The sequence below is a fragment of the Lagenorhynchus albirostris genome, chromosome 15 (genome assembly GCF_949774975.1).
Source record: "Lagenorhynchus albirostris chromosome 15, mLagAlb1.1, whole genome shotgun sequence".
NCBI classification, from domain to species: domain Eukaryota; kingdom Metazoa; phylum Chordata; class Mammalia; order Artiodactyla; family Delphinidae; genus Lagenorhynchus; species Lagenorhynchus albirostris.
Window position 1 is genome coordinate 38,961,493 of NC_083109.1, and position 26,157 is coordinate 38,987,649.

A 26,157-nucleotide genomic window follows, 5' to 3' on the forward strand; every position below is an offset into this window, starting at 1 on the left:
GTCTCTCAAATTAATGTTTTTTTAATTAAGTAGAAATGTATTCTCCCAGGACCAAACTCATGTTAAAAGAAGCATTTAGTGATTGTAGCTGTACATTTTAAAGGTCTAATTTATCCACTAATAAATATCTACCAAGGATGATGATCTAATCTAATGAAGTAGGTGTCTGTCATGAGAAACAATTCTTTACACCCAAACAGGCAGTGACAAAAACTAGGGAATCCTGTCCTTCACAATCTCACAATCTCTGAAAACGTTTCCATGTATTCTATTTCTGATGCCAACACTTGAATTCAGGACCCTTCTACTTCTACAGAATTTCACTGCTAGTCTTCACCTTATATTCCAAAATTCTGCATCTAATCAGACCGCCAGAAACACCAGACCCTTCTCCCTCACACCTTTAGTATTTATCAGTTATCCACTAAAAAAAGCTGAAAATTTGAAGTGAAGCATCAAAAATCTTTTCCAGACGAGCTTCAAGTACCCTTCCTGCCACCGTTTTTGCCCTTCACTATGAAAAACACATTCAGATTAAACTTTTCCCCAAGAAGGTTCATGAGCTCGTATATTACTTGATTTTTTTTTTTTTTTTTGCAGTTTCTGCCTTTGCGTTGACCTTCCTCCCAGGTGAGCTTATCTTCTGACTCCATCTCTTACCCTTCCAGGCTTCTCAAAGTTTTCGCATCACCCCAGCCAGAGGCAACTCTCCTTCCCCAAACTGCTTAAGAGTATAGTTAAGGTTTGCAGTTTCAGGTACTGGATGATCTCTATTTATGCACTTTTCTCATCTGTTCAAAGAGAGGGCTGGATTCAGTGCCCGAAAAGGAATCCCAAAGCCAAATGCAATCGGTTCACCATTACCTGAGGATGCCCTGTGTTCTGCACAAAGGCTCTGCCAAAGTAGGTGCTCAATAAATATTTAACACCTTAATTGACGAATGATACAGAGAAGAAGACTGCAACTTGTGGGACAAGAGCGAACTTGCTTCTCAGCGAAGGGTGACTTTTGGCCCTCTTCCACTTCCCTACGTTTCACAGGTCCAGGGTCACAGCGCACTACGCCACCAGACCCTAGGAAGGGAAACGCACTACGCATGCCCGGTATCCAGGGGCGCCTCCGGGCGCGCAGCTCGCTCGGCCCCGCCCCTCCCGTCGCTCGGGTGCGCGCGTGCGCGGCCCCGCGGAGCGTGCCCTGCGTGCGGGTGCCCGCCGAGCCCGCCGGGCGCTGGTTCCCCGAGTGCCCTGGCCGGGGCCTGAGGAGCGGGCACCGAGCCGGGGCAGCGAGCAGTAAGCAGAGCAGACGGCGGGCGCTGCCTGAGGCGACAAGGACTGCGAGCGGTGAGTGAGGGGACCGTGAGCGAGCGGACGGGCGCCTCCGCGCGTGCGCAGCGTCGGACCGCCGGGCCAGGGGCGCGCTCCCGGCCGCGGGCCGGAGGGGCAGAGCTTGGCTGGGGCTGCCGGCCGGCGTCGGGACAGGGGTTGTGGGGGCGCCCGGATCCCCCGTCCCGGCTCGAGAGGCGCTGGCCGCGCGGGTGGGGTTCCGGAAGAGCTCCAGGCGGGACGGTGCTGGCCCCGCGCGGAGGTCCTGGCGTCCGGGCCCGAGGGCAGGGCTAGCTGCAGCTGAGGACGCCGGGGAGGGGCGAGGCGAACCCCCCGAGGCTTCTGCCGGCAGTACGGGCGCTCTTTGAGTGCGCGACCCCCGAAGGTGGCCGAGGTCCAAGGAGGGGGCGCGGCCGAGCAGCCTAGGCGTCGAGCAGGTGGCGGGGCCGCGCCCCTCTCCCGGGGAGGCGCGGGTTGGAAACGGGAGCAAAGTTCCCTGGAACAACTTTACTGGGGCGCAGCCTGCGGGGCCCGACCGACACCCCGGCCTTCGCCCAGCCCCTGTGGCCGCAGGACCCCCGCGAATGCTGGTGGGCTTCTGCGGGTTCAGTTTCCTTCTGGTCCTGGAGCTCGTCCTCCAAGTTCTGAGCTGCATTCCCTGCCAGTTCGCTCTTAAAATAGATGTGTAAGTTTGGTGTTTCGGTAAGAAGGATATTTGCTCTCTTGGGAAGAAAGGGCTTATGTTGCCAGTTTTTTTTTTTTTTAATCTCAAAGAAAGTATTGTCAGGGCATACCGGGGACTCCTATTTATCAAGAAACCTATTGTCCTGTGTGTGCTTGGAGAAAGCCAGCTAATTTCTATTATTAGCCGTAAAAAGACAAAGGGAGATAACTGTGCTTTCTTTTTTCCTTTCTTAGAGTACTGTAGTTCCTAAAACTGGCTGCACAAAAGGATCATTGGAGACTTTTAAAACTCTGCTCAAAATTGCACCCCAGACCAATTAAAACACGGTGTGTAGTTTATAAAGTTCCCTCGGTGATTCCAATAGTGCAGCAGTTTGGGAAGCATAGGTTTAATTTAAGAAAGTCAAGATTTTAGTTTTGCGAAGTAGCATTCAGTTTGTAACTGATGAGACGAAACTCTGGCTTCGTTTTCCATAGACAGGAACTCACAAAGAGTGGTTTGTTCCCGCCGGGGGGGGGGAGGGAGGGAGGGAAGCGCCTCTAATGGTTCAAACTTTAGCTGAACTGTATAATACGACTCCAGCGGCCAGACATTGTTCTAACTGGTGTTTTGAATTTCTTTTGGGCGTGTTGAATTTCCTAGTAGTAAGCCCACCTTCCTGACCCCTGCCGCACCCAAGGGGTTTCATCTTCTTTTAACCCTCTTTCCTCCTCCCTCCCCCGTTTCCCCTCAACCATCCCCCAGCCTCTGGGAGGATCCCCTCCCCCAGCATGTACCGACTCTGAGGGGTGACTGCAGGTTACCACAGCAACGGGTCTTCCAGGGGAAGTGGACGGGTCTACCTTTGGTTTTCTGAATAGGACTCTAACTTTTCTAAAGATTTTGAATGACACTTTTCAGTTCTTGGCCTCAGTTCAGGTAAGGGTGAGTTCACGCAATTCCACTTTTTCTCACTAAGTAATTTCAGAATTATTTATTAATGCTGTTGTATGGAGTGATAATGCTAGCAGCTCTGCTGTTCTACCTTTACCAGTCTTTGCACTAAGAACTTGTGTAACAAAGTTCCAAAAGAGGTGGAAGCAACTTTTTTTATTTTTATTTTTTCTTTGGGGCACACAAATCTACGAAGTATATGCATCATTTTTCTAAACTCCGAAGACATATTTAAGAAATTTTAAAAGTGAAATATAATCCTATATCCATGCAAAAACCTTTGCTAATTTGTGGCCCAACAATGTCATTGTCAGTTTGTAAATTGTTTTGTTCCTAGAAAGTGCTTTGCCATGATTCTTTGCAAAAAGTTAAACCACTTGTAATGTTATACTTTAAAATAACAAAGGAAAGGCACAGTTTGTCTCCAGATTCACCCACTCCTTCCCTTCCCCAACACACACACATCCAAACGAAGATAATTTTTTAAAATGTTCATTCTTTTATGTTCAAAACAGATATTCCGCAGCCAACTAATTCCAGTTTACCTTGCAAGGAACGCTTAAAACTGTTCCACACAAAATAGTACAGACATATTTACGTGTCTTTAGGCTTTTTGTTTTCATGAAACCTTTCCAACTTTACTGTGTAAATAATAATCAGAATTTGATCAGTCAGTTCAAAATGCTTATGGTAGTATAGTGACTCCCAGTATCTACTGGGGATTGCAGAGGTTTTCTTTACTCTTGTGTTATGTGCTAGTTAACTTTCTGGTTATCAAGCAGATTCCGTAAGGCTAATTTTCCCCATTTCACTCTGAGAAGAAAATAATAGTGGAAAATCCTCTCTCGTTTGATGGACCTTGTAGTTCATCAGTAATGCTGTGCAGCTAAGGCAGTAACTGCTCACCTAATCTTTTCATTCCGTGTTTAAAAATTGAGGCCTTCTAAGCATCTACAGTTGAGAATTTCTATTCTTTCTATGGTTTTTAAACATTTTAAAATGAAAAGCCATTGTCCTTGTTGTAGACATTTTGGGAATTACCAAAAAAAGTTAAAAAAATAAAAATCACAGGTACATCCAGAAATAATCACCTGTTCATGGGATGATAGGCTTCCATTTGTCCCGTTTTATTTGTCTGCGTATATATACTTTTAAGCAAAATTGGCACTTTAATTTCATTTGTATTTTTAAATGCTGCCTTTTCGCTTAATATATCACAGACATTTCCTATGCCCTTAAATCTTCTTTGAAAATAAGATTTTTAATGATGGGTATGCCAAAGTTTATTTAGCTAGTTTTCTCTTTTTTGACATATTTCCATTTTCAGTGTTTGGAGGTATGATATTAAATTCTGGTTGCAAATCCTAGCTTGGGCACTTCCGATGTAAGTGACCTTAATTACTTAATTATTTGATTGTGCTTCCTTTATCCATAGAATGGGGGTAATAATTGTGCCGGCAACATAGAGTTTTGGAGCGATGGCATGAACCAGATAGAGGAAGGTCTTCAACAGAGTCTGGCAAAGGATATAGGCTCAGAAAGTAGTAGCAGACACACAGGCAGAGCTGGAGTAAATGCCCTTGTCTGAAAGTCTTACTGTCTCTGACTTGCTCAGGCTAGATTTATAGCAGAATTCCTGGGGCAGAGGTGAACTCTTTTATGACTCTTGAGGCCTGTTGCCCAATTGCTTATGCCAGAACACATCGATGCCCTTACACACTGAACGGTCTTTCCATAGTATCAGCACTCCAGTGTTTAATCTTTCCTAATCCTCTATAAAAATGTGGTCTTATTTTAATTCATATTTTTTTGGTAACTAGTGAAATTAATAATTTGCTTTTTATTTGTTCATTTTGCCTTCTGAGAGTTGTACAGGTACTTTGTCCATTTTATTGTTAAATGATGATTTTTTAAAAATGAGTTAAAGTATCTTTTAATATAAAGAGATAATATATGTATAATTAAATATCCTATATATATTATATAACATATGCTCGTAATATAAAGAGCATATAATATAAATATGCTCTTAATGTAAAGAGCATTGTGCCTTTATCATATTTGTAATTTTTTTTTCCTCCACAGCTCGTTATTTGTCTTTTAATTTACTTTATGGTGTTTTCCAAACAACAGGATATTTTTACTTTTATGTAGTCAGCTCTCTCCATCTTGTCCATTATGACTTTTCCTTGTAAATATTTACGTTTGAAAATATAAACAGACGTGAGGTAAATGAAACGAAAATTTTGGAAATATATTAAACTTGTATATTTAGTTCTATATTAGCACATGGATGTGAATTGTTTTACAGCACCTTCTCCTCCTGAGCCAGCCCATCTAGTCTACTAGCACCATCTGTTAAACAGTCCATCCTTTCCTCAATGGGTTGTGGTCTTCCCTTTACTATATTTTAAGATCTTGACTAGCTTTTGGGTCTGATTCTGTTTTAGGTCTTACTCATCTATCATTGACCTCTTATCTTAATCAATGTTAAATCTTTTTAAATGTACATTTAGAATATATAGAAGTATCTGCTAGAGTAAGTCACACTGTTCTTTTAAAAATCATAATTATAGCCATCTGTCCTTTCAAATAAAAATTGTATTACTATCTTTATACTAATACATGCACATAATTTAAATCTAAGAATACTAAAATACTTACTGTAAAATAAGTGGTCCCCTATCTCTCATTGCCCTCCACCCATCCCCTTAGGCTCCTCAGTGTCAGTCTTTTGACTGTTACTGGTTTCTTTTTCCCTGGGACCACATACGAGGTCTTTTCCTGTTGGGTTGGTCAGAGGGTGGTCATCAGGCAGCACCCTGCGCTGAGGAAAGGGTCCAGCTGCCAGTGTTGGGGAGACATCTGGCTGGAGTCTTAGCATCCTCTTCACTTTGGGGAAGGTTCTGGTGCTCTCACAGTCCAAATACTTACCTGTTTTATCTACTCTCCCAAGAATCAGTCTCCGGTCTTGCTGGGCTCAGGCAGGGACTGTGGGCCAGAGCTCCACAGCCAGGAGGTGGGAAGGGCATCCGGGAAGTAAGACTGCTAACCTTATTTTAGCCCGCTACCCTTTCTCCAGTTTTGAAGCAAACTAGAGTGCTTCTCAGCTTTTCTCACTGGTGGTGGAGCATTTCACTCTTAGGGCTGCTGAGTTGCTACTTGTCCATCTGCTTTCCACTTTCATGATTTTGTTGTAATTTCCACTACAGTTCTTCAAATCCTTCCATCTTTGTCTTCTGGAAATAACTCTTTTTTATTATTATTATTATTTTTTGCGGTACGCGGGCCTCTCACTGTTGTGGCCTCTCCCGTTGCGGAGCACAGGCTCCGGACGCGCAGGCTCAGCGGCCATGACTCACGGGCGCAGCCGCTCCGCGGCATGTGGGGTCTTCCCGGACCGGGGCACGAACCCGTGTCCCCTGCATCGGCAGGCGGACTCTCAACCACTGCGCCACCAGGGAAGACCTGGAAAGAACTCTTTACTGCCATTTTTGTGGAGTTTACAGAGAGGATGTGCTTGAATGTTTTGTTAAACGTGCCATCTTAACCTGGAATGGTCTGCAGATGAATCCTTAGAACTGAGAAATATCCAGTTAGTTTGGTTCGTTGGCAAGGACTGTCATGTACATATAAAGTAGTCAGTGTTTCTCTGAAGGGATGTGAAAAGTTATACAGACCTTCTGTGTCTTAGCAGAGGTGTTTTGTTTGTTTGTTTACTCTTTATATAAGTCCTAATATTTATTGTTAGGGTTCTTCTTAGGTATTTATGTTTTTGTTGCTGTTGTAATGGGTTCTTCAAATTGCCTATTGCTGACATAGACGGTTGTTGATTTTTGTAATTTTATTTTATAGCTGGTTCTTACTCTAAGAGCTTTGCAGTTTATTCTCTTGGGTTTCCTAGTTACGTAATGACACTTGTGTCTACTTCTTTCTAATAATTATACCTTTTATTTTGGTTTTATGGCAGGCTGCACTAGTGTTAGCATTCTGGAACATTATAAAATACATCTGGAACATTATCAAATAGTAATGGCAGTAATGTGCAAACTTTTGTTCTTTAATAGAAAAAACAGTAGTACAATATTGGCTTTTGTTTTATCATAATTCCTCATCAGGACAGAAGAAATCTATCCTTTTATTTCCAATTTACCTAGAGGTATTTTTATTATTATTTTTTAAGGGATAGGAATTGAATGGAATTCAGTTAGCAGTAATCTGCTAATAGGAATTAGCAGATTACTGTTAGCAGCTACAGTTTATCACTGGTATTTCTTAACAGATCTACTGACTAGAGTCCCAAATATTAAACTGGAGTAAATCCTTCCTTCTGAATAATTCTTTAGAAAAATGAATTCCGTTTGTGACAAAATTAAAAGATAACATCACATTCAGTGGATATTCATGTCTTCTGTGGTGGGGGCTGTGTGGGATAGAGTCACCAGGGCTTTTTCAAAAGAAAATATTGTAAATTGCAGAATCCAACAATCAATTCTCCTCTTTACTCTTGGCAGCACTTGATATAATTGGTCATTCTCTCTTTTGATTTGATTTTTCTTCATTTGATTTTGAGGACACCACAGTCTCCTGCTTTTCCTTCTGTACCACTGGCTTTTCAGTCATTTTTTTTAAAAACGTGTGTGGTTTTTTGTTTGTTTGTTTTCACACCAGCCTGTTAATTTGGAATACTTCAGGGCTCAGTTCTTGTGGGACTCTTGTCACAAACAATTGTAAGATTTTAATAAAGTACCATGTAGCTCCTTTAGACTCCCAATGTGTATTTCCAGTTGAAGTAGGTCTCTTAAACTCCTGATGCATATATCCAACTACTTTTTTGACTTCTTCACTTGAATACGTAAAATATACTTCAATTTTAAGGACTAAAACAGAATTTCTGATCTTCCTCTGCAAACCTGCTCTCCCTGTAGCCTGCCCTATTTTGGTGTCGGGGTAGCTCCATTTTTGGGGTTATTCAAGCCGAAACCTTGGAATCATCCTGACTCTTCTCTTTCTCTCCCACTTTACATCCAGGCTGTTAGCAGATCCTGCTGCTCTATCTTCCAGATGTATCCAGAATCCTGTCTTCCAAATAAATCCAGGAGTTCAACCCCTTTTCTTACGTCTACTGCAAGCACCTTCCTCCAAGTCTCCAGCACCTGTTGCCTGGATGGTATGCAGTGGCCTCTCCTTTCTTCTTCCCTGCCTTCCTTTAATATGTTATTGACATAACAACCATAGGTTGCATATGCTTAAAACCCTTCTCTGGCTCTCCATGTCACTCAGAGTACAGGTCGAGATTCCTCATAATGATTCACAAAGCCTGACACTTTCTGGTTACCAAGACCTCTGACCTCCTCCCCACTCCTCTCCCTGCAATGGAATGCTCTCCATTCCAGCCATCCTTACCTCCTTGCTGATCCTGGAACCCTCCAGGCACATTCCCACTTTTAGGTCTTTGTGCTGGGTTTTCCCTCTGCCTGTAGTATTTTCTCCCCAGATGCATTCATGGCCAGCTCCCTCACTGCCTTCAGGTCTTCACTAAGCTACCAACCACCTCGTCAGTGATGTCTATGCTGTTTACAGTTGCAAACTGTGTCTGGTATCCCTCTTGGAATGCTTTACATTTTCCTTTCTCCATAGCATCTACTAACTTCTAAATTACCGTATGACTTATTTATTTATTGTTTATTTTTGGTGAATTCTCTTTTCCCGTCCCTGCTAGACAGTAAGTTCCATGTGGCCAGGTATTTTATGTCTGTTCATTAATGTGTCCCAAGTGTGTGGTACATAGAAGATGGTCAGTAAATGTTTTTTGAATAAATGAACATAGTCTGCGTTCTCCATTTTTTTTCCAATGAATTTTTCGTAAAGCAGTGTAGTCCTTTGGCAGCTGTGGATCTAGCATTGGTGATTTAGCATCCCGTCAGCAACGGGGAAGTTGAAGAACATGTATAATTTATAATGGTATAATAATACAGAGAGTGGTTATGAGGATTAAATAGGATACTGTCTGTAAAGTGCTAAACTGTGCCAGTGTTTAGGAACAGGTCACTTAACTGTCAGAAAGCCTTAGCCAACTGACTCGATTCACATCTGAATGATGTGAGTTGAATTCTAGAACCTGCTCTCTTTGGATTTCAGCTTTTTAAGCAACGGTGGGCAGTGGGTTCACCTTGGGAACATTTCAAAATACAGGGAGCCTGAGCTCTCTGGTAAATATCAGTGATGTGCTCTTCCTTTGTTTATTCTTTAACCCATCTGTTAAAGTGGAATGCAACCACTTGTTTTCTCCTTTTGTGCTTTCTTGCTGTTCAGGACATCTCCCCATCTCTCAGTCTCCTTTAAGTCCTTTTATCCTCTGAGGTTCTAGCTGAAATAAATTCTTTTATAAGGTGATTTTGAAATCCTTCAGAGTCACAGAGAAGCACATAGTTGAACATGATATTAAATCCACAAAGTCAAAAGCTCTCAGGCCTTTAGCTTCAGTTCCCCGGACAAGATGTGTTGTGACCATCCCTGCAGCAACCATCTTGCTTACAGAGTTTCTAGAGTCTCCTTTTGTGTCCTTTAAATCTGAGAATACCTCAGAAACATCAGGCTCCCTCTCCTCTTTTGATCGAGCAAGAAATATTTGTAGGCTTTTTACTGTGGCAGTTACTGTGCAAATAAGGTGAGTCATGTGCCAGAAAAAGATGATTATTTTAGAGATTGTGAAGGCAGCCAAAGAATAGACAGTAAACCAAAACCACGATGTATGTATCTCTAGAAATGTGTAAACCCAATGCCAGTAACCTGAACACAAAAATGTGAACATTTTCTTCAATTTCTAATTTTTTTCCTCAAAAACTATCTAATTACTTAGTTTTTTAAAAATCTACTTTATTTTTCTCTAATAGTATATGAGCAGGGGAGGTCCCCATGTTCAGAGAGTATAAACATTTTAGCCTCAGTTACCATACATATTACAAATAAAATTTCACAAGCACCACATTCTGAATGTATCACCTGATGAATTTGCCTTGTCTTTGAAGATGGGATCATTGTATTTATGCTTTGTTTTTGTTTTGTTTTACTTTTTTATACAGCAGGTTCCCATTAGTTATCCATTTTATACATATTAGTGTATATATGTCAATCCCAGTCTCCCAGTTCATCACACCAGCACCCTACTCCCCCGCCACTTTCCCCCTTTGGTGCCCATACGTTTGTTCTCTACATCTGTGTCTCAATTTCTGCCTTGCACCAGTTCATTTATACCATTTTTCTAGGTTCCACATACATGTGTTAATATACGATATTTGTTTTTCTCTTTCTGACTTACTTTGTATGATAGTCTGTAGATCCATCTACGTCTCTACAAATGACCCAGTTTCATTACTTTTTAAGGCCGAGTAATATTCCATTGTATATATGTACCACATCTTCGTTATCCATTTGTCTGTCGATGGGCATTTAGGTTGCTTCCCTGTCCTGGCTACTGTAAATAGTGCTGTAGTGAACATTGGGGTGCATGTGTCTTTTTGAATTATGGTTTTCTCTGGGTATATGCCCAGGAGTGGGATTGCTGGGTCATATGCTAATTCCATTTTTAGTTTTTTAAGGAACCTCCATACTGTTCGCCATAGTGGCTGTGTCACTTTACATTCCCACCAACAGTGCAAAGAGTTCCCTTTTCTCCACACCTTCTCCAGCGTTTGTTGTTTGTATATTTTCTAATGCCCATTCTAACTGGTGTGAGGTGATACCTCATTGTAGTTTTAATTTGCATTTCTCTAACAGTTAGTGATATTGAGCAGCTTTTCATGTGCTTCTTGGCCATCTGTACTGTCTTCTTTGGAGAATGTATATTTAGGTTTTCTGCCCATTTTTGGATTGGGTTTGTTTTTGTAACATTAAGCTGCATGAGCTGTTTATATATTTTGGAGATTAATCCTTTGTCCGTTGATTCGTTTGCAAATATTTTCTCCCGTTCTGAGGGTTGTCTTTTCGTCTTGTTTGTAATTTCCTTTGCTGTGCAAGAGCTTTTAAGTTTCATTGGGTCCCATTTGTTTATTTTTGTTTTTATTTCCATTACTCTAGGAGGTGGATCAAAAAAGATCTTGCTGTGATTTATGTCAGAGTGTTCTTCCTATGTTTTCCTCTAAGAGTTTTATAGTGCCCAGTCTTATATTTAGGTCTCAAATCCATTTTGAATTTATTTTTGTGTATGGTGTTAGGGAATGTTCTAATTTCATTCTTCTACATGTAGCTATCCAGTTTTCCCAGCACCACTTATTGAAGAGACTGTCTTTTCTCCATTGTATATCCTTGCCTCCTTTGTCATAGATTAGTTGACCATAGGTGTGTGGGTTTATCTCTGGGCTTTCTATCCTGTTCTATCGATCTGTATTTCTGTTTTTGTGCCAGTACCATATTGTCTTGATTACTGTAGCTTTGTAGTATAGTCTGAAGTCAGGGAGTCTGATTGCTCCAGCTCCGTTTTTTTCCCTCAATACCACATTGGCTTTTCGGGGTCCTTTTTGTCTCCATTCAAATTTTAAGATTTTTTTGTTCTAGTTCTGTAAAAAATGCCATTGGTAATTTGATAGGAATTACATTGAATCTGTAGATTGCTTTGGGTAGTATAGTCATTTTCACAATATTGATTCTTCCAATCCAAGAACATGGTGTATCTCTGCATCTGTTTGTATCATCTTTAATTTCTTTCATCAGTGTCTTATAGGTTTCTGCATACAGATCTTTTGTCTCCCTAGGTAGGTTTATTCCTAGGTATTTTATTCTTTTTGTTGCAGTTTTGAATGGGATTGTTTCCTTAATTTCTCTTTCATATTTTTCATCATTAGTGTATAGGAATGCAAGAGATTTCTGTGCATTAATTTTGTATCCTGCAACTTTACCAAATTCATTGATTAGCTCTAGTAGTTTTCTGGTGGCATCTTTAGGATTCTCTATGTATATAGTATTATGTCACTTGCAAACAGTGACAGTTTTATTTCTTCTTTTCCAATTTGTATTCCTTTTCTTTCTTTTTCTTCTCTGATTGCCATGGCTAGGACTTCCAAAACTACGTTGAATAATAGTAGTGCGAGTGGACATCCTTGTCTTGTTCTTGATCTTAGAGAAAATGCTTTCAGTTTTTCACCATTGAGAATGATGTTTGCTGTGGGTTTGTCATATATGGCCTTTATTATGTTGAGGTAGGGTCCCTCTTTGCCCACTTTCTGGAGCATTTTTAGCATAAATGGGTGTTGAATTTTGTCAAAAGCTATTTCTGCACCTATTGAGATGATCATGTGGTTTTTCTTCAGTTTGTTAATATGGTGTATCATATTGATTGATTTGTGTATATTGAAGAATCCTTGCATCCCTGGGATAAATCCCACTTGATCATGCTGTATAATCCTTTTGATGTGTTTTTGGATTCTGTTTGCTAGTATTTTGTTGAGGATTTTTGCATGTGTATTCATGAGTGATATTGGTCTGTAATTTTCTTTTTTTGTAGTATCTTTGTCTGGTTTTGTTATCAGGGTGATGGTGGCCTCATAGAATGAGTTTGGGAGTGTTCCTTCCTCTGCAACTTTTTGAAAGAGTTTGAGAAGGATTGGTGTTAGTTCTTCTCTAATTGATAGACTTCACCTGTGAAGCCATCTGGTCCTGGACTTCTGTATGTTGAAAGATTTTTAATCACAGTTTCAATTTCATTACTTGTGATTGGTCTGTTCATGTTTTTTATTTCTTCCTGCTTCAGTCTTGTAAGGTTATACCTTTGTAAGAATTTGTCCATTTCTTCCAGGTTGTCCATTTTATTGGCATAAAGTTACTTGTAGTAGGCTTCTTAGGATGCTTTGTATTTCTGCAGTGTCTGTTGTAACGTCTCCTTTTTCATTTCTAATTTTATTGATTTGAGTCCTCTCCTTCCTTTTCTTGATGGGTCTGGCTAATAATGGTTTATCAATTTTGTTTATCTTCTCAAAGAACCAGCTTTTAGTTTTATTGATCTTTGCTGTTGGTTTCTTTGTTTCTATTTCTGCTCTGATCTTTATTGTTTCTTTCCTTCTGCTAACTTTAGGTTTTGTTTGTTCTTCTTCCTCTAGTTCCTTTAGGTATAAGGTTAGATTGTTTGAGATGTTTGTTGATTCTTGAGGTAGGATTGTATTGCTATAAACTTCCCTCTTAGAACTGCTTTTGCTGAATCCCATAGGTTTTGGGTCGTCGTGTTCTCATTGTCTCTAGGTATTTTTTGATTTCCTCTTTGATTTCTTCAGTGATCTCTTGGTTTTTTAGTAACATGTTGTTTAGCCTCCATGTGGTTTTTTTTACATTTTTTTCCCTGTAATTCATTTCTAATCTCATAGTGTTGTGGTCAGAAAAGATGGTTGATATGATTTCAATTTTCTTAAATTTACTGAGGTTTGATTTGTGAACCATGATGTGATCTATACTGGAGAATGTTCTGTGCGCACTTGAGAAGGAAGTGTAATCTGCTCTTTTTGGATGGAATGTTCTATAAATATCAATTAAATCTATCTGGTCTGTTGTGTCATATAAAGCTGGTGTTTCCTTATTAATTTTCTGTTTGGATGATCTGTCCATTGGTGTAAGTGAGGTGTTAAAGTCCCCCACTATTATTGTGTTACTGTTGATTTCCTCTTTTCTAGCTGTTAGCAGTTGCCTTATGTATTGAGGTGCTCTTATGTTGGGTGTGTATATATTTATAATTGTTCTATCTTCTTCTTGGGTTGATCCCTTGATCATTATGTAGTGTCCTTCCTTGTCTCTTGTAACATTTTGTATTTTAAAGTCAATTTTGTCTGATATGAGTATTGCTACTCCAGTTTTCTTTTGATTTCCATTTGCATGGAATATCTTTTTATATCCCCTAACTTTCAGTCTGTATGTATTCCTAGGTCTGAAGTGGGTCTCTTGTAGACAGCATATATATGAGTCTTGTTTTTGTATCCATTCAGCAAGCCAGTGTCTTTCGGTTGGAGTGTTTAATCCATTCATGTTTAAGGTAATTATCGATGTGTATGTTCCTTTACCATTTTCTTAATTGTTTTGGGTTTGTTTTTGTAGGTCCTTTCCTTCTCTTGTGTTTCCCACTTAGAGAAGTTCCTTTAGCATTTGTTGTACAGCTGGTTTGGTGGTGCTGAATTCTCTTAGCTTTTCCTTGTCTGTAAAACTTTTGATTTCTCCATCGAATCTCAATGAGATCCTTGCCCGGTAGAGTAATCTTGTTTGTAGGTTCTTCCCTTTCATTACTTTAAAGATGTCATGTCACTCCCTTCTGGCTTGTAGAGTTTCTGCTGAGAAATCAGCTGTTAACCTTATGGGAGTTCCCTTGTATGTTATTTGTCGTTTTTCCCTTGCTTTCAATAATTTTTCTTTGTCTTTAATTTTTGCCATTTTGATTACTATGTGCCTCGGCATGTTTCTCCTTGGGTTTATCCTGTATGGGACTCTGCGCTTCCTGGACTTGGGTGGCTATTTCCTTTCCCATGTTAGGGAAGTTTTTGACTATAATCTCTTCAAATATTTTCCCGGGTCCTTGCTCTCTCTCTTCTCCTTCTGGGACCCCTATAATGTGAATGTTGTTGCGTTTCATGTTGGCCCAGAGGTCTCTTAGGCTGTCTTCATTTCTTTTCATTCTTTTTTCTTTATTCTGTTCCTCAGCAGTGAATTCGACCATTCTGTCTTCCAGGTCACTTATCTGTTCTTCTGCCTCAGTTATTCTGCTATTGATTCCTTCTAGTGTAGTTTTCATTTCAGTTATTGTATTGTTCATCTCTGTTTGTTTGTTCTTTAATTCTTCTAGGTCTTTGTTAAACATTTCTTGCATCTTCTCAGTCTTTGCCTCCATTCTTTTTCCGAGGTCCTGGATCATCTTCACTGTCATTATTCTGAATTCTTTTTCTGGAAGGTTGCCTATCTCTCCTTCATTTAGTTGTTTTTCTGGGGTTTTATCTTGTTCCTTCATCTGGTACATAGCCCTCTGCCTTTTCATCTTGTCTATCTTTCTGTGAATGTGGTTTGTGTTCCATAGGCTGCGGGATTGTAGTTCTTCTTGTTTCTGCTTTCTGCCCTTTCTGTATTTCTGCTTTGTTAGTGTGACAATTCATTCTTTAAGACTTACCACTGCTACAGTTTATTTTATTTTGAACTGGAAACAGTCAGTACTGTTGGCCAAGACTGAATGGAAAGCATTGACCTGCCTCTCTGCTGCTGAATTGCATAATATCCCTTAGTTTAGGTTGTTAATGGATAGCCCAGTTGGAAAACACACCTTGTTTTTTATAGTTCTACAGCTGGGCTGAGGACCTGTGTAAGTATTTGTTTTCATTGTGGAGTTTTTTTTTTTTTTAATTGCCACCTTTTCTTGTATTATCCAGTTTTTCGGAAGTGGTGATCTTGCCTACTCAGCACCAGCAAACACACGTACTCTGTAGTGAGGGACTGAGTTTGGCCTTCAGGCATTACACTGTAGGTCTCTGGAAAGACGGGGCTCACATCTAGACCGCCACCTATTTTCATACCTTTGTTCATGGGACGTGTAGTGGCAAGTCAAGTGTAATAGTCAAACTGCATTTAGATGTGTTTTGGGGGGCTTACTGGGGAATCACTTACATTCCTAGGAAGTCTAGAAAATGATAAAATTCTTAACTAGAGTTCAGCAGGCCTCTCTTCTTAAAATAATCTTACTGTCCACATTAAAAATATGAGAAGGGGCCCAGAAGCACCTCCCGCTCCAGATGCAGGTTCAGATGCCAAACCCGCTGTTCTAGCTGTTGCTTCCTCTTTTGCATATCCCTTGCCCCCACCCCCGTGTAAGACACCCACCCAGGCAGGGGTGCATCCCAGAGTGCTCCCTCCCTGTTCCTGGTTTCTTCCCTCATCCCTCCTGTAGCCTCAGGAGATGAGGTGAGTAGGAGCTAGAAGCTGGCCCGGCTGCTGGAACAGGAAGGGCAGTCACTCCCACTCCCTACCAGTCTCTCTGCAGACTCCCCACCCCTCCCCCGAAGGATTTCAGCACATATTTCAGTAAATGCTGTAGAATATCTTTACAGGAATTAATAGATTTTCTAGTTAATTTAACACTATTCAACAAGTATTTCTTTGGGACTTACGGGATCAGCCCATGCTTACCTGACATTCTGGGTTACTTTATTATCTCCTTTCTCCTGTCACTGCCATGAAAGACTCCTCAAAATGCCAAAATCAATCCTGAACTCTGGGCTAGTATACAGCTCCCAACACATTCTCAAAATCGTCACCAGCCAGTGTTGTGCTCAACCAGGTGGGTGTTTGTTAGGGATGTCGATACCTAATGGTGTTTGGGTTGGGTTATAGGAAAATCAGATGCTTGAGGTCAGATCAACCAGTATTTTGATTTTACAGTCTTTCTATAATAATATATAATTACTGAATGTAAGGTAACTAGGAGGATCACAATCCTACTAACATGCACAGCCTCTAAAATCGTTTCAAGAATGAAGCTGAGGAAGTGTTTGAACACCAGCTTTTTAAGAAAAGGCAATTTTTAGGGCTTCCCTGGTGGTGCAGTGGTTAAGAATCCACCTGCCAATGCAGGGGACACAGATTTGAGCCCTGGTCTGGGAAGATCCCACATGCCGCGGAGCAGCTAAGCCCTTGTGCCACAGCTGCTGAGCCTGTGCTCTAGAACCTGCAAGCCACAAGTGCTAAGCCCATGTGCCCCAACTACTGAAGCCCGTGTGCCTAGAGCCCATGCTCCGCAACAAGAGAATCTACCAAAATGAGAAGCCTGCACACTGCAACGAAGAGGAGGCCCCACTCACCGCAACTAGAGAAAGCCCGGAGGCAACAACAGAGACCCAACACAGCCAAAAATAAATAAATATATATATATATATATATATATTTTTTAAGCAATTTTTAAATGAAAAATCACTGCTGTATTTCCTTTGTCTGGACTTCTTCAAAGTCCTAACCTAAACTTTATTTCCAACACACTGTTTTCAATTACTTATTATAGAAGAATATTTTGATATTACATAATATCAAATACTGTACTATATAGAAATAGTATATAGGAAGATATTAAAATGGTGTGTTGGAGGGGGAGGCAGTTTCTGTCTAATGTGTGTCTCTAAATGAAGGAAAAAAGTGAATAACAAATTCTCTTAAATGTTGGCAGCTGTGCTTACCTTGCAGAAGTTGCTACTTCTCATTTTCCTATAGCAGAGAGCAAACTATCAGAGAGAGAAACTTGCTTCTTTCTTGCTAGTTTATATGAAGCTAGAGACAGTTGTCTACTCAAAGTTCATTTAAATTTTTCTCTTAAGATCTTCAAAGAAGGTGTCAATTGATATATCTTGTACCTTGTATTTGAATTTTCTGAGGTTGGGGTAAAGCTAAGGTGCCAAACAATGTAATAGAACAAATAGAATATTAGCTCCTTGACTGCTGTTAATTTTTTTTAAGTATTTTTTAAAATTAATTAATTAATTTGTTTATTTTTGGTTGTGTCGGGTCTTTGTTGCTGTGCACGGGTTTTCTCTGGTTGCAGCGAGCGGGGGCTACTCTTCATTGCAGTGCATGGGCTTCTCATTGCAGTGGCTTCTCCTGTTGCAGAGCATGGGCTCTAGGCATACGGGCTTCAGTAGTTGTGGCACGTGGGCTCAGTAGTTGTGGCGCACAGGCTCTAGAGCGCAGGCTCAGTAGTTGTGGCACACGGGCTTAGTTGCTCCACGGCACGTGGGATCTTCCTGGACCAGGGCTCGAACCTGCGTGGCCCTGCATTGGCCAGTGGATTTGTAACCACTTGTGCCACCAGGGAAGCCCCAACTGCTGTTAATTTTTTTGTGTCAGAGATTGTCATTTTCTCATGTCCTCCATTCTATCTAATGTGCAAAAAAATGGTTGAGAATTATGCTCTGAGAATTAATTATTATTTTCTAGTAGAGTAGAACCAAAAAGCAGGTATGTGTAAAAACCTGGCCCTGATCACTTACAGTTTTTTTTTTTAAAGGATCTTCTTTGAAAACGTTTAGTAGCTTACCACAATCATACTTACAATAAAATCCAAACTCCTTATGATGCCAGGTGAGGCATCAGTGGTTCCTATACTTTTTGACCTCAGGACTCTTATACTCTTGAATATTTTAAGAAACCCAAAGAGCTTTTGTTTATAGGGGTTATCTCTATTAATATTTACTGGAATAGAAGTGAAAACAGAAAAAAAATTAATATTCACTTACTTGTTTAAAAAATAAATGTTTTGATTGAAGCTTAGGAAGAAAATCTGGCCTCACACATATAGCTGGAAAAGGAAGGAGTATTTTAATAGTCTTTTCAGATAATGGTGGATATTCTGTGATAACTTCAGCAAAACTTGAATGGTAATTTCTTAAAGGTTGATTGCTATGTGGAATCTAAAACCATCAGTGAACTTTTTGTATTCCTTTTATACTAAAATCCATTGATCTGTCTTGTACTTTGAATGGACCTTTTACCAACATGCATGATTCTGTAATGTAATAGCATTGTTATTAGAAAACATTGGTTCACTGAGTTATGCAGATCTTTAAAATGTTGACATGTTTTATTATACAATATAAAAAATTACATTTACCTGATGTCACCTGTGTTAATCAGAAACAGTCTTTAAGAAGTCTTGATAGCTTGGGAAGCTATCAAGCTCATGGTGGCAATAATCAAGATTTCTAAAATTCTAACTTTTGCTTTTTCATTGGCAATAAATAGTCACTTTTCCTTGAAGTGACAGGCTCATTTCATTCATTTTTGAGAAAATGTCTGCTAAATACCTAAGTGTGAATAAGCATACTTTGCATATTTTCTCAAGTGCAGTGGTGTTCCATGAAAAAAATGGCTGGTTCAGCTCTCACACAAACATTTGCACAAGTATTTTTTTTCTCAAGGCAACCATTCTATTTCAGTTTCACCAGAAATGCTTTAAGCATACTTCCCATTTCATCACATAGAATATTAAGAAAATGTATACTCAAGGGCTGAGATTTGATAAAATCAACAGTTTTTACTACTGCATCTTACAGAGATTCCCCAATGAAATAATATATGGATTATGGCAAAGGAATGCACAGTAGCTAATCTGTTCACACAAGCTGTTTCATCACTGTTCCTAAATCCCCCAGCCCCCCACCCCCCACCCCAGGTGTGGGTGGGGAGGCATAGGTAAGGCAAGGCCCCTTGACAGGTCCTTCAGTGCTGTTCACTTTGGCTGCTTAGGGTCCACTGGAGTGACTGCCCAGGCTTAGGAACCAGCAGCTTCAGTTGTGAAAAGGCAAGAGTCACAGAGCCTGACTGTGGACCAGTCCTTATCTGTTTAAGGCTCCCTTTTCTGTTGGGAGCAGATGGCTCCTCCTGTGATGGCTTTTGGTGATGTATCGCCACTGCCAGATGTCACAGAGAGGTTTCAGAGGGCCTCAGCCACTGCATCTACTTCAAGTACCTTCTGAACCAGTGCAGTTCAGAATTGCTTAAAATACTTAACACAGTAAGACACACAAACTTTAACCAACAGGCGCAAAACAGTGTGTTTACTCCATCCCACCTTCCAAAAAATGTGCTTTTATAACCAGTTGAATCAGTTATTTAGAAATTTAAGCTATATTTTTTGCCAACACACAATTCAAGCCATTACATTTTAACAGTTTGTTTACATTATCAACGCTACTAATGATTTTAAAAATCATTGCTGCTGGTAAGTTTCCTTTCATAAACACACCAACCCAGCAAGAGACTTTGCAGCCATGGCTAGGGTATTCAGCTCCTCCACTATTGATATGACCATTTCCATTTATGCTTACTCCAATAATGTAAGATGATATATAGACCGAAGTTGAGAATTCTTTATTTTGGGGGAAGAAAAATAAAACATGTGATTACTTAACACTCCAGTTTTTCTTAGTAAAGTGTTTCACCGAGACAGACACGTGTTAAGAAGTGCATTTTTCTGCTTGTGCTTGTGCCCTGCAGTAGTCTGAAATGTGACATTGCCCATCTCTAGCAGTGTGGTTTGTTTGCAGGGTAGGGGTGAGTTTCTAGACTATTCATATACTCAGTCCTGAACACACAGGCCTGTTTTATTACTTTGTTTGAAGATTGGGTGTGTCTAATGTAGTAGAAATTCTTGCATTCAGCGTTAAGTACAGACGAAACACGTTTCAAAGCCACACATAAAAGTCTTCTTAATTATCCATTTTTTAAGATTATTCATATGACTGCTTTCCTCCTTTCAAGTGAATTGCTGAGAATTTATTATCCTTTCTAGTTCATTAAATCACTAAAATTCGCTACTGGTGCTATAAATAAATACGCCAGGCCATGAATTGAGGCCAGTTGATAAAGGCAGCTTTGTCCTGGGTAACTGAGTCTTGCTCCTCATTAGCCCATACTTCTCTCTGACTATGCGAATATCTATTAAATTTTAGACTAATGAAGCGAAGCCTTGCTCTGAGCACCTACGGGGACTTGCTTTAAGTCGTGCTTTAGTATTTTCAGTTGGACTAGATGCTAGATGGATGCAATGTTATAAAACCACGTTTGTGCTTAGACATGTTCGGGAAGCCTCAGGACGCAGTTCACAGATGTCTCAGTTCTTTACCACTGTATCTCGTGTAAACCTGCATCTCGGACAGCTGGAAACTTGACAGCCCTCGGTTTCAGATCATGTTAGCCCAGGACCAGTTGCACTCCACAATGCAATCTAAGGTTCTAGATGGACTTGTAAGTGCTGGACTTGATCGTTCCTGTTACAGAATGATTGTAAGCCAGGTGTGAGTGTGGTGCTTTTATCTCTTGTTGGGAGGCATGGAGATGAGGCCCTTGGAGAACTCACCTAGTCAGACTGCCTAAGGCAGGATGAAATGTGGGAAAGTGCAGCGTGGAGAGGCTGGGAAACCTGCCTTGTAGAGGTGTCTGTGGACTGCATTGTGAAGGATGGGTAGGCTTCTGACAGGTGGGCTGTAAGGAAGAGAGGGCAGGGAGGATGGCGGGAGGCAGTGGGCTCATTTCAGTTCAGGAATAGTCTCGTTTGCAAAGTGAGTGAATGAGGAGTACAAATCACAGGGCTTGGAGTCAGGTCATGGAGATCCAGAATGCACTGCAAACTGTGTGGCTTCCTCTCGCTGAGAAAGATGAGACAGAATTTCTTCTTTTTTTTTCTAGATAGATGCTTGGTCTGCACTCCTAGCATGCTGAAGCAACAGGTGAGACCATCCTCCTTTCACATGGTAACCTCTTTAGGAAGAGCAGCACAGAGTAGTTGGTTAAGACTTGGCCACATGCTGGGACTCGGTACAGTGGTACCGAGTGGTTAAGAATCTGCCTGCCAATGCAGGAGACACGAGTACGAGCCCTGGCCTGGGAAGATCCCACATGTCTCGGAGCAACTAAGCCCGTGTGCCACAACTACTGAGCCTGCGCTCTAGAGCGCGAGCCACAACTACTGAAAGCCGCACTCCTAGAGCCCGTGCTCCACAACAAGAGAAGCCACCAAAATGAGAAGCCCATGCACTGCAACGAAGAGTAGCCCCCGCTCGCCACAACTAGAGAAAGCCCGCGTGCAGCAATGAAGACCTGACGCAGCCAAAAATAAATGAATTAATTAATTTTAAAAACTTGGCCACATGCCACTTAATAAATACCCCTTTTCATTTCCTTTTTATGCCATATTTTAAATTTTATGAGAGAGTATTACATTAAACAAATACTGACATCAACCAGGTCTCCTGTACTGAACTCTCAGTGGATCATGGCATCCCTACAGCTGGCTAGTAAAATGCTTATGCAGAGACCTGACTCCTTTAATTTTGATCACCCTTTTCAGAGACTGTCAACTCTTCATTGGTTTGGTTCCAGTCATCATCAATACCATGGATCTTGTATGAGTCTAGGCAGTTCTTGACTGTGGTAAAACCGTTGCTTCTCTGAGTGTTACTTAAAAAATTTGGAGCACTAATAGTTGAGTGGCCACTTTTCGAAGATATATTTTTGACTCGAATGCTTTTAATCTACTCATTTTACTTAGGTACACATGTAAATACTGTCTACCTATTGTCGTGTGATGCAGAGATTGGGGAAACCCAAATTTGAGAACATATTTTCACGAATAGTCTTGACTTTCTAAATGAAACTTACTTGAGCATTATTTTATGAGCAACTAAATTTTATACTATACCTCCGGGCAGTTGTACTGACCTACTTCTATAGTAGCTCTTAATTAAAAAAACAAACAAAAAGAAAACTTGCTAAATATATTATTAGAATTGAATTTTTGTTTAAAGTACCTCATTTTCTTAGTTCTGACACATGCAATGAAACTCTGTATAGAAACCCCTCAACTTTTATTCTGGTTAGAACAGCATGAGAGATAGAAGCAACAAGGGGTACTTTATTGGTGCCAAATAATTATTTCCTGCAGCAAATGGTGGTCGTCTCTGAATGTTACTTGGTGTTGACATAGTTAAGGTTATGCCAGCGTTTACAGTACAGTGTGCCTTTATATTGTGTCCTTCACAACAATCATGGGGAATTGTAGACTTTAAAGCTAATTAAAAGTAGCGTAAAACATATTTTTTTATTTGGACTTAAAACAGATTTTACTTTGAGTTTTTGCCAGAAGCTGGTTTCTATAATAACCCTCCATCACGGGCTTCTAATTCTACTTGGATTTTTTGTTAGAACATGTTTTTGTGACTCAGTTTAGAAATGTATGTGCTTTTTTCATTTTCATTTGGTGGTCTCTACTCTAGAAAGGATATATTAAAAATTGGGTTTGAAGATGCCTGGTAATTTCAGATGTGTTTGTGTTTTCCTGTAGCACAGTTTCTCTCAGTATAGCAGATCTCTTATTTTTAGATCTTGTATTGTTTGCTTAAAATAACTATATTTCATTCTAGTCACATACATTGTAAAAATGAAGGAAGGCGTTTCATTAAATAGTAATTAACTAAGGCTCTTGTGGATACGTGTATGGTGATAGTCAAAACACAAAATTGGTAACTTGTCTTTTCTATGTGACTTTGCTAAAATAGGAAATTAAAGCTTTTTGGTTTTTGTTTTCTCTCGCCTCGCCTTTAACAAAACTATCCTACTGATTTTACAGTGATAAAATTTTTTAGTGTAAGATAATGTATATCATTCCCTCAGGTGTTTTGGGGGGCTGTACTATGTTGAGGGAGAGGAGAGCAGTGCTCATTTCTAAGTGCCCCTGAGTGACTGAGGGCAAACGCACAGTGAAGTGACTTATGTTTGGGAATCTTGTTTTATCTTGCAGAGCTTTTTCACTAAGTTATAGATGTTGGGGAAGTTGGTGTGTTACATCTACCCTGTTAATAAACAGGACTGATATAGAATGGTTTGAAGGTTGGTTTGAAGGTTGTCAGGATTTTTTCTTCCTGTTCCATGTGCTCATTGGAAAAGTGTGGCTTTATCAAATAAAGCCAGACATTCTTTGGTTAAGTACGTAAGTGAAGAGGGCCTTTGGATTTTAATGATCTGAGTGTAGAGATGAGTTTGGTTATTATCTTCCTAATATCAGAAAAAAATATACTAGGCAAAGTAAAAAATATCTATGAAAAATATTTTTTATTTGACTAAAACATATTTTCCTCCTCTGTCAACTAAAGCCAACAGCCGACCTGGAAAAAGCCACAGCTGTGGTCAGGCAGAGTCCTTCTTTCCAGAATTTCCAATAGGTTTAATGTCCCCTGTTGGGTCAGAACAGCCCCCCTTCGGGCCTTCTCAGAAGAGACCTCCTAAGGCCTGGTTTTACTTTGGATAAATTGGATAAATTGTTTTGGATAAATTGTTTATCCAATAAACAATTGGATAAATTGTTTATTTATCTTTGGATAAATTGTTTTCAAGTGCCTAGGAGAAAGTCATACATATAATGGGATCATTGTAATATGATAATAATATTTCTCCCTCTTAAAACTAATATTTTAATATTGATTCTATTTGTTTGAAAATTATTAATAATTTCAAAGGAGTCATTTAGCTCCAGGTTTACTATGTATCACATTGTTGTAGGTTAATAAATCTTTGATTGATTAATTGATAAAATATCTTTAGCAAATATTACCCAGTTAATAGGCTTCTATTATGGAGTTTTAAGTACATGTATAGTTGTGTGCCATGAGAATTTAGTAGAAATGCATTGTATTAATGCTGAAACTCTTACCAGTCCTGGCAATGGAAATTCTCATTTTGGAATTTCCATGTAGACTTTTTACCATATCATCGGTTGTCATAGTAGCAGTCTCAATTGAGAATTGTGATTATATACTTTATCAAATGACTGGTTGATGAAAGCTCAATTATTCTAATGTAGTTCAGCCAGAATTCTGAGCCGGCATCTTGCCTGGTTAGGGGAATAATTAACCAACCTAAAGAAGAGAGCCCTTTTTTTCTGTTGAATTATATATATTTTACCTTATTTCACTGATTGTAAGGTGCCATCAGTTGTAAGGTATGCCTTTATTTTATGTACCAATAAGAAAGGGGAGGAGCCTGAAGTTATACTCATAAAATGCCATCAATTGTAAGATTCAGCCCAATTTCAGAGATGTTAAAATGTTGCAGTGGGGGAGAAAAAGGAATCTTATAACCAATTAAATGTGGCACATGTCTATATATACATACATAGAGTTTTAGTTGGGTTTTGGTTATACTCATAATATTAAGATATAAAGAAAATTATATTAAATAAATCATTATTTCTAACAAACATTATACAGATTCTTTAATTCTAGAAATCTAGAATTGGAAACGATAAGAGATATTGTATAGCCAACAACTTTCACACACAAGGAAACAACATGAGATCACTCAGTATATAAAAATCAGCAATTGATTATCTTGTTTACTAAAGGATCTTAAACTTTACGAAAGAATTTATAGTATTTTTTTAAATACCTATCATTAGAGTATCTCATATGATATATTTTATATGTTCCTCTCAAGATCACCTCGTTTAACATATGATAAAGAATGATACGGCATTTAGCTGAGTTGTTTAATAGTCCAAACAAGGTACCCATAGACATAGCTATAATCATCAAATATCATGTTAACTGCTACATGAAATTTTAAAAGAATCGTTGTTCCTGCCTTCAAAGAATTGTCACATTCTACCTTTGGGCATTTTTTCCAAATTTAATGTACAATTTTAAGGTTAACTGGAACTTTGTGTGGTGAATAGGAAATGACTTAGTGAAACAGCCCATGAGCCTCATCCCTCCAGCCACACAGAGGCATGCCTTGCTCAAGTGTTTGTCTTAGTTATCATCACCCTTGGTGCTAGAATTCAAATTGGGTCATTGTTGAGAGGCCAAATTGAGCTGCTAATGTAGACATTGCTGGGTGGCTCTGGACTAATTGCCACTTTGGGCTCTCTCAGGAGGTGGGTACAGCTGGGTATCCACCAACAGGTGGTCTCGAAGTCCAGTGGACACCCAGCCTGGAATGTGGGTTCCAGGTGCACACCTGGGCATTGTGTGGGACCTGATCACAATGCACAACAGAGATCTTGATTATTGAACCTCACCTGCAAAATCTGAACAAGAGCCCCAGCAAACCGGAGCCTGCTTGGTGGGGCTGGAGCAAGCCTGCAGATGGATGAAATGTCAGTAGCTGTAAGCCAGGAAGATTAGGAGGGCAGGGAGCCAGATGAATCTTTGGGTTTTTGTGTTTTGGAAAATTGTATCACAAATATTTCCTGCTTTGGGTACAATTGTTACTAATAGTGGAAGTTTACCTTTGCAGAGTGTTTTCAACTTCTATCAAAGTGCTTTCACAAACATGTAATCTTGCCTTCAGGAGAAACCTGAAAGGGATGAGCTAGGTAGAATCACCCCATTTGGCAGATGAGTAGAATGAGGTTTACAGATTCTAAGTAACTAACCCTAGGTTCGCTAGTTATTGGCTCTTTTTTTTCCCACTATACGGTGCTGCCAGCGCTTGACTGTATTTGTTTCCAAATTTAACATGCATATAGTCTGTTTTCCAGCAACTGTTGCTATCTTTAGGGATTGCCACCATTTTGTCACTTATGTTTTATACCTCCCAAATCAAAACATAACTTTTGCTCAGTACTGAAGAGAAAGATAAGCAAAACCAAAACACTCTTCCGTCATAATTTATCAGGTTATATTACTCTCCTCTGTTAGGTTCTGGAGGTGTCCACCCTGTAG

At 39.8% G+C, this 26,157-nt stretch overlaps 1 protein-coding gene across 7 annotated transcripts in view; it reads left to right on the forward strand.

The window, feature by feature from the left end:
• The first annotated feature begins 1,187 nt into the window (after positions 1 to 1,187).
• Positions 1,188 to 26,157, forward strand: part of BTBD3 (BTB domain containing 3) — a 38,990-nt gene continuing 14,020 nt past the window's right edge. Inside the window, exons 1-3 of one of the 7 annotated variants that reach the window (XM_060123279.1) lie at positions 1,211 to 1,341; positions 2,242 to 2,334; positions 7,973 to 8,111. In XM_060123279.1, coding sequence (XP_059979262.1) covers positions 8,006 to 8,111 — 106 coding nt within the window. In that variant the 5' untranslated portion in view covers positions 1,211 to 1,341; positions 2,242 to 2,334; positions 7,973 to 8,005. Of the gene's footprint in view, positions 1,342 to 2,241; positions 2,335 to 7,972; positions 8,112 to 21,127; positions 21,169 to 26,157 lie in introns of those variants that run through there. The other 6 variants (XM_060123278.1, XM_060123280.1, XM_060123281.1 and 3 more) reach the window with 6 other exon arrangements.